General features: G+C 24.1%; 2 protein-coding genes across 2 annotated transcripts in view; one reads left to right on the plus strand and one right to left on the minus strand.

Annotated features, from left to right (window-relative positions):
• Positions 1 to 2925: 2925 nt before the first annotated feature.
• Positions 2926 to 4066, minus strand: Phum_PHUM608900 (ubiquinone biosynthesis methyltransferase COQ5, putative; the record flags this gene model as incomplete). Its single annotated transcript, XM_002432962.1, has 4 exons — positions 2926 to 2946; positions 3046 to 3226; positions 3305 to 3785; positions 3883 to 4066. 4 exons carry the CDS (start codon positions 4064 to 4066, stop codon positions 2926 to 2928), a joined length of 867 nt encoding a protein of 288 aa, XP_002433007.1.
• Positions 4067 to 7388: 3322 nt separating this feature from the next.
• Positions 7389 to 8964, plus strand: part of Phum_PHUM608910 (eukaryotic translation initiation factor 4E transporter, putative) — a gene marked incomplete at both ends in the record, with an annotated part of 8586 nt that continues 7010 nt past the window's right edge. Inside the window, 3 exons of the mRNA XM_002432963.1 lie at positions 7389 to 7677; positions 7777 to 7981; positions 8168 to 8316. Of these exons, the coding sequence (XP_002433008.1) occupies positions 7389 to 7677; positions 7777 to 7981; positions 8168 to 8316 (643 nt within the window). The remainder of the gene's footprint in view (positions 7678 to 7776; positions 7982 to 8167; positions 8317 to 8964) is intronic.

Below are 8964 nucleotides of genomic sequence, written 5' to 3' on the forward strand. Positions count from 1 at the left end.
TCTGTTGTTGCATGTAAATTATGATTAGTAGAAAAACGTTTCTACTGCTGCGCAATTCAATCATCAACAAACGTTTATTATTATTATTATTATTAATTAATTAATTACATTATAAGTTTTTTTTTTTTTTTTAATAAAAGAAAAATAATAAAACACAATCTCATGCAAACGTATATACATTTATATATATATATATATATATAAAAGAATGATGTAGAAATATATATTTTAAAAAAATAATTTTAAACCGCCATTTTTTTTTTTTTTTTTTTTTTTTTTCGGTTTAAAAAAAGTTTCAAAAAAATTCGTTGCTTTATATATATATATATATTTTTTTTTTTTATTTTGCGCACATAAGTATGAAAGTCATTTAATATAAAAAGAAAAAAAAAAAAAAAAAGGAAAGTTACCTTCTTTTGTTATTTTTTTTTTTTATTATTATTATATATAATGTGGCATTGATGTGTGTGTGTGTAGGGGTTGTTGCGGTTTTGGCAGCAAAAGTGTTTCTTTTCCCCCTCCACCCCCACCCCCTCGGTGGTGAATAAATAAATAAATAAATTAATTAATTGGGTACGTCGGTGGTTCTCTTAATTATTTTTTTTTTTAATTATAATTACAATGAATCGTAATAATAATAATAATAATAATAAAACTAATGAATATGATATGCAAAAAGGTAAATGTAATTTAACATTATGTTATACTAATAATAATAATAATAATAATAATAATAATAATTTTTTTAATATTGCTGCCAATGTGATTTTGTACACATTTAATACTATACTGCCTCCGCATTAAATTATATATATAATTATACTACTGGAATTATTATTATTATTATTATGGTCACTCTTAAACACTTTTAAATTATTATTATTATTGTAATTTTTTTTGTGTTTTTTTTTTTTTTTATATGGTGATCGCAAGGTAATGAAATATATTATATGATGAATCAAAAAGTTTATATAAAAAAAAATAGATTATTATATAATTAAAAATAATTATTTAAATTAATTAATAATAATAATGATGATGATGATGATGATTTTTTGTTTGTTTTAATTTGAAATGGCAGGATCATTTCTCGTACACATTATCAATAAATAAATAAATAAATTTTTTATATATATTTAAATAAAACAGAATGAATGTGACAGTAAGCTTTAATTTTATTATTACCGTAATTATTATTATTATTAATTTTCTTTCTTTAATTTACTTCCCACCGACTGCCATTCGCTGCTTTACTGCACACGATTAATAAATAAATTTCAATAAATAAATAATTAATTAATTAATTTGTAAAAATTATAAGTTTTTTTTTTAATAATAAATAAATAATAATAATAATTATTAGTTATGTTTTTTTTTTTTTTTATTTAGTTAATAGATAATTACTAATAGGTGTGAGTTACTAGTAATAAAGAAGCGGTTATATTATTATTATTATTATTAAACACATGGCTTTAAATGTATTTTATTATTATTATTATTTATATATATATATGTACTCACACACACGCTCACACTCACACACATACTTATTTCTATCCTTTTCTTTTAATCGAATAAAAAAAAATTTTTGGAAAGCACATCCACACGCATTATGTATGTATTAATATTTCTATAAAATGGATTGTAGGAAGTTGCACATTCCTAAAATCAGCAATTAGTTACTGTTGGTGTTGCTGTTGCTGCTGCTGCTGCTGAAAATTAAGTTTTTTTTTTTTTTTACACACGTCTATTATTTGTAAATAAATTTACTTTATACATATATATATAATTTTTTTTTTAATTTTAACTTGAGAAAAAAAATATTATAAAATGAATGTAATTATCATATAATAATTATATAAAATTAAATTATTTTAAAAAAAAAATTGATTGTAATTTTTTTTTAACAAAAAAAAGGGTAAAATAATAATAATAATAATAATTATTTTATATTTTACTTGGTCTATCTCTCGTCTATCTTTTTTTTTTTTTTTTAATTTCAATTATTTAATTATGATATTCTTGTAGATATTTGTGTAAATTTTTTCTTTCTTTTTTTAATTATGGAAGTTATACATCATCTATTTTACAAAAAAAAAATATTTATTTAAATTTTAACATTCAAATATGAAAGGAGTAGGTTCAGGCATAACAAACAAACCTTAATAAAAAATTACAGAAAGATTATCGAATAATTTTCTTACAGAAATGAAAAATTTTTACCAGTTTTTGGCTTAATAAAATCTTTTTGTTCTGTTATCACTGGCTTGTGATAACATATATATATATATATATATATATATATATATATATATATATATATATATATAAATAGATGATGTGTAACTTTTTGTTTAAAAAGGTTTGTAAGTTTAATAATAATAAAAAATAAAAAAAATAAAAATTTACAAATGGCAAAAATAAATTCTTCAATCGATACATACAAGTATAATTTTTAAATTAACCTCAAATAATTTTCCATGTTCTCTCTCTCATCCATAATAATAATAACTTTTCAATTAAAAAATTTTTTATTCTGTTGTTGTGAAGGAAAACAATATCAGACATTTGATTCCGTTATCATTTTTGTTTCGATTAAAGTCATAATCAATTGATTAAATATCGACTAGTTTTAATCATTTATTAAACTAAAATATAATAATTTTACAAATAAGCTTTCAAGAAGATAATAATAATTGAATCATATTTAAAAGAAATATAAAACTGCTCAAAAATTTTAAATAAAAAAGATTTTTTTATTAATATAATTACAGATAATCTATCACTGTAAAAAAAAAAAATACAATAAATATTTTTGACTATGTGATTATCGGTGTGAGCTTATAAAAATTAAATAGAAATTTTTTATAAAAAAAAAAAAGCCTCACAGTAAATTATAGACAATGAAATTGGGATTAAATATGGCTAATCATTGTCGAGTAGTAACTGCGATAACATTTCACTCAATGAAGCAGATAATTTTTTACATTTTTACAATATTATTATTAGATATTATAATTTAAAACCTGAATGTATGGCGACTACTCCAAATGTTAAATTTTCATAAGTAACCATTCTGAAACCTGCATTTTCTATTAATTCTTTAAAACTTTCTTGATTTGGAAAATTTCTAATACTTTCGACTAAATATTGATAAGCTTTCCATTCTCCTGCGATGAGTTCTCCTAGTGCTGGAATTACTTGAAAAGAATATTGATCGTACAACCTGAAAAAAAAAAAAAAAAAAGAGTGATTAATATTAATTCATTAGAAGGAATTTTTAATAAAAGTTATATTTACTTACCATTTCAAATATTCATTATTAACTTCACTAAATTCTAAACACAAAAATCTTCCTCCTGGTTTTAAAACTCTGTAGGCTTCATCCAATACTTTATTAATGTCAGTCACATTTCTAATTCCAAAGGCTACTGTATATGCATCATAAGTTTTGTCTTTAAAAGGAAGTTCTTCAGCATTTGCTTCTACCCATTCCATTCTGTTTTTGCAATAATCTAACTTCATCGATTTACTTTTTCCAATTTCTAACATTTTAGGATTTATGTCACAAACACTTACAAAACTCTCAGGTGATTTTTTTTGTACATATCTGAGGAACCTAAAACTGATATCTCCAGTGCCACCGGCTACGTCAAGTAATTTAGTGCCACCGGTAGGTGATAATCGCTCTACAAAAATATCTTTCCAAATTCTGTGGATTCCAAAACTCATGGCATCGTTCATTAAATCGTATTTATCGGCCACAGATTTAAAAACATTGTCAACTAAAAATAAATGGGAAAAATAAAAAAAAAGGATTCGGACAATGTGTGTATTTATATACACATACATATTATTTATTTTTGTATGATATTTGAATACCTCTATTTTGCTTTTCGTCTGATTGCACTTTTTCGAAACCGAATTGATTTTTTATTTTATAAGTTGAAGAAAATTCTTCATTTTGTTTATTTTTAATATTCGAAGAAGATAATTTTCTTTTACTTAATAAAAAGGGACAAGAATGTTTGGTTAAACTGTAACTTTTTCGAAGAGATTGTTGCATTATATTATTTAATATTATTTAAAATATGAATACATAAAATAAATTTTGAAAAAAATGTACTGAGAAAAAAATTCACAAAAAGTGCTTAACAAAAAGAATTATATGAACCGTATTTATTTTCTTAATCCTATAAATAAGCGCCATTTTAAAATTAATGGTATTGTACAAAAAAAGGCCTTTTTTCGCGAAAAAACGCAAGCTTGAAACAAACAACCGTTTTATATCATTCTGTTTTCGCTTCTTTTCCTTGTATAAAATTTCTGGTAATAAGTTGGTTTTTTTTTAATGGCCGACATTTACTTTTTTGCAATCGTTATTTTTTGAGCTTTCTATTTTATCTGTGATTATTGAAAAGAATGAAAATAAGTGATTTATTTTGTGTAGTGTAAGTGTTTTTTTTTTTTTAATTTAAATTTTTTTAATATTAGTGTAATCGGAACTAAAATCAGAATATCTGTGATACTTTTCAAATAAGGCCAAAAATACGTAGACAAGTTTTACGAAATTGTAATAGAACTTTTTAAGATTTTAAGCAATGTTGGTTGTTGATTTGGTTATGAAAGACAAAGAAAAAGATGATATAGTCAAGTCTGGTAAGCATTAAAAAATAATTTATGAATTATTTTTTACTTTCTTGTGATATATTACACGCCATTTGATTTTTATTGTTTATGATTTTCCATTATGGAGTCTTTTTAATGCTCCTGTACAAAATAATAATTAACGTAAATTAATTGAAAATTTGACAAAATTTTGATAAATTTCAAAATCGTTTTTTTTTATTTTACATAACTTTTTTTTCTCTATTATAAATGCTCATTTAATAAAATAATTTTTTTATATGCAAACGTGACATTATAGCGTTGTCTTTTTCATTCAAGTTAGTTAGAAACAATGAGTAATAATTTCAAAAAAACATGAAATTTTTTTTATTAATTGTCTGTTAAAAATTTAATATAAAATGATTTTCAAACAAAAATTAAAAAATTTAAAAATAAGTTATTAATTTGAAAATATTCTTTTAAATTCAGAGCTAAAGTAAATTGAATAAAAATAAAATAACAAAATATACAGTACCTAATTTTATATATATTATATATTTAATTATAATTTGTAATTTATTTTTTTTAAATTTTTAAATAATTTTGTATAGGTAAAAAAAATAGCTGATTTTTTAAAAATATTTTCAGAAAAATTCGTTTATATGGCTCAGTTTGTTTTCATGTTTGTTCCTGCAATATTGTATAATTACATGAAACTTTAATTGATTCTTGTTTTTAATTTAAATATTCTCTGTGTATATTTAAATTATTTGTTTCTATTTTTACATTCAATGTTGTTTTTCTTATTAGGTATGTAATTTTTAGTAAATTAATATTAGTCTTTTTTATCAATCTTTAAGCAAGAAGTAAGAACTTTCAAGAAAGTTACTCGAGTAATTAATTAGTGACAAAATGTTAATTTTTCAAACAAACAAACAAAATCTTACTTTATTATTATTATTATTTTTTATAAAGGTTTAAAAAATTTTTAATTTTTTTTTTTATTATTAAAAGTTATTTGAAAAATTTACTGTTAAATAAAAATATTATTTAAAACGAATCTTTTTAATGAAAATAAAAATTATGGATCATTCAAGTTAAAGAACAGTATTGGCTATGGCTATTTGTTAGTAATTATTTATTTTTTAAATTACTATCAATTTTATAATAATAATAATTTGATTGGTGGAGCATATTTATAGCATTTGATTTTGAAAGGAACAAAATTTCGTTATTGGAAAAAAAAAGAAAAAGGTTTGATGAAAAATAAAAAGCAACATTCGATAACTTGTTCAAACTTTTGTGAATTCACATAATTTAAAATTTGTATATTTGCTCCAAAGTTCCCCCTTTATTTCTCTAACAATTATAATTATTTATAAAAAAAGAATGAAAGAAAGAAAGGAAAAAAAATAATGATTGTCAAAACTTGCCAAAATCCTGTTTCGTCGTTTCGTCACTACGTTTTTTTTTTTTTTTGTTAGATTACTGAAATATATTTAATTCTATTAAGGGCAATAAAATTAATTTTAGAATGTTTTTTTTAAATAATCATACAGAATATGATTATATTCCTGTAGGCCATAATATTTCAATTAGTATTTAAAATCATTCATGTGAATAAAAAATTTTTTTTGATAATTGAGCCGAGCTTTCTTTATTTTCTATTGGAAAAAAAAAATGGGGGAAACTCTTGAGAATGTTTTTGGAGGCTTTGAAGATTTACATTTATATTAAAACAGATGAGTGATCAGTTTAAAAAATTTAATGCAAAATATATATATATATATATAAATTTTGTGTTGTAATTATAAAAATAAAAATAAAAAAATTCCTTTCACCGTGGTAAAAAAAAAAAAAAAAAAAAAAGATGGAATGAAAGAGCTTTTTTTTTGTTAAAAGTTTTAAAATACTAACAACACCCTGTATTCCAATGATTCCACTTGTTCGTTTTTTTCTCGACATCTTCATTCTAGAACTTTTAAATTCCATTGAAAAACGTTGCATTGGAAACAATTGATGATAATTTTTTTTTTTTTTTTTTTTTTTTTTTCATGTGAATCTTTTTGTTTTTTTTCCCGGTTTTCGTTGAATAATAGGTTAGGATAGGAGTGAAAAAAATAAAAGAAAATAAAAGCAGCCCAATCATTTTTCATGCTTTGTGATTCAGTATTGTGTCAACTCAAAAGAAATTATAATAATCCGAAAATAATTTTTTATTAAGTTATTATTTTTTTTTTTTTTTTTTTTTTTTTTTTTAATTTTCTCTCTCTCACTCTCTCTCTCTCTCTCTCTCTCTCTCTCGCGGGATTTTAATGGTTGCCGATTTAGAAAAAGGTTAGTCACGTAAAAAATGAACGAATGATGTTAGGCCATGATGCTCCACTATTTTTTTTTATTTTTATTTCCATTTAAAAAAAGTTTGAAGTTCATAAAAACAAAAAAAAAAATGGCAATTGTTTATATATATATATATGTTTCCTTAATTTATTTTATAATAAATATAAATGTATATAATAATAATATAACGAATTTTTAAATTTGATTTTAATAAAATAATAAATAAATAAATAAATTTTTTTGACGTTAAAAAATTACTAGGAAATTTAAATTCTCAATTTTTTCAGATGTTTTTGTTTTGTTTTGCTCAAATTGAAAAATTTTTTTTATATTAAAAATCGTGTCCCTGTTGCCCATATTAACTCTCACATGTTTTTAAGTTGGTAATAAAGTACAATTTCTTTTTTTTTTTTTTTTTTTTTTTTTTTCAAGATAAAGAAATGGACCCTCAAACTGAAAAGGATCATTTGGAAGAAGGAGAAATAGAAGGTGGAGGTGATGGAAAACCTCCTTACAAGCCCGATTATCAGTATTCGAGAGAAGAATTACTGAAATATTCGGATCACCCTCTGTCCCGTCAAAGGCCGATAATAAACGATCCAAACATTTTCAATCTTTATTGTTGGCTAAAATCTGGGGGTTGGAACAATTGTAAACGTTCCGATACTCCCACGGACAGGGGTGATGATTCCTATAAGGTTCGAAAAATTTTCCCTAAACCCTGTCAGAGTTTAATTTGCTTTCTTTCTTTTTTTTTTTTTTTAAATAAAATATATTTTAATTATTTTTAGCTCATCTACCCTCCGAGACGCATAACGGATCCTAGAGAACGAGTTCGAAAAGAACAAGACGGAATCGTTCTTAGTCCTCAAAGGCGAAGTTTCAATTCCGGTTGTTTTGTAACGGTCGCTCCTAATTCTGTTGTTCGTCCTCCTGCGGAATCCACAAAAGAGGGCCCCGTAAGACGAATAGGAAGTGGACGAATAATCAATCGCGATTGGGAGTATCGAGATAAGGAAAATGCAGATGATGGGTATCCTTATAGGCCTTCTGTTGGTCCTAGCCCAAGGGAAAGAGATGAAAGGCACGTTTTTTTATAATTTTTTTTTTTTTATAAATTTAAATTTAGGTTGATTGATTGTATTTTAATTATTAAAAAAAAATTGATTTTTTCTAGGTATGACGTGCGACGAAATTATTCTGGTATGACTTCGGAAAGAGAAGTGGTGCGTGATGTGTCTCGCGAATCTCTTTCCCGAGATAAAGACATAAGATCGGATCCGAGGGTTAGAGATCGCGACCGATTGTTGCCAAGATATTCCATCGATAGAAGGAGATTTGAGGCCGAAGAACCTGAATGGTTTTCGGGTAAAGTATCAAACCAGACAATTTTTTTTTTTCACTTTCAACTTGGCTTATTATTTATTTAACGGTTATGGGTTCGAAGTTAATGATATGAGTCGTTTTTTTTTTGAATCCGTTTGCCATGTTTAACCTTAGCTTTACATCTAGGCCCGCCTAGTCCTCCAATGTACGGTTACTGCGAAATCCCTGTCCCGCCCGTAGTACGCCGTGGCCCGAACTTCCATGTTCTGCGCACCGTTGCTTGGTCACCGCTCCAGTTTCCCTTACCCCGACCCTTTCGCCCTCCGAGAATGTGTATACCCTATGTTAAGACTTTCGGCAAGTATTGACACTATTGTCATAGGAATTATTTTCTTAAAATCCTGAGAAAGAGATTAAAGTCGAGGTGTTCCAGGCTCTGTCTTACCATACCTGGCACTCTTCACTTTTCAATTTTTGTTGAATATTTTTTTACAGAGTCTTGAGGAAGAAAGTCTTGAGAAAAAAAAATCATAAAAATCCACAGAACAAGATAAGGAAAGGACATGTTAGATAAAAAAAAAAAAAAAAAAAAAAAAAAAAAAAAAAAAATTTATCTTTGCTGCCCTTTTGATCCAAAAAAAAAAAAAAAAAAAAAAAAAAAAAAAAAAAAAAAATTTCCACCCAAAAATA

The sequence above is a fragment of the Pediculus humanus genome, genomic scaffold (assembly GCF_000006295.1).
Source record: "Pediculus humanus corporis 1103172108318 genomic scaffold, whole genome shotgun sequence".
Lineage (NCBI taxonomy): Eukaryota > Metazoa > Arthropoda > Insecta > Psocodea > Pediculidae > Pediculus > Pediculus humanus.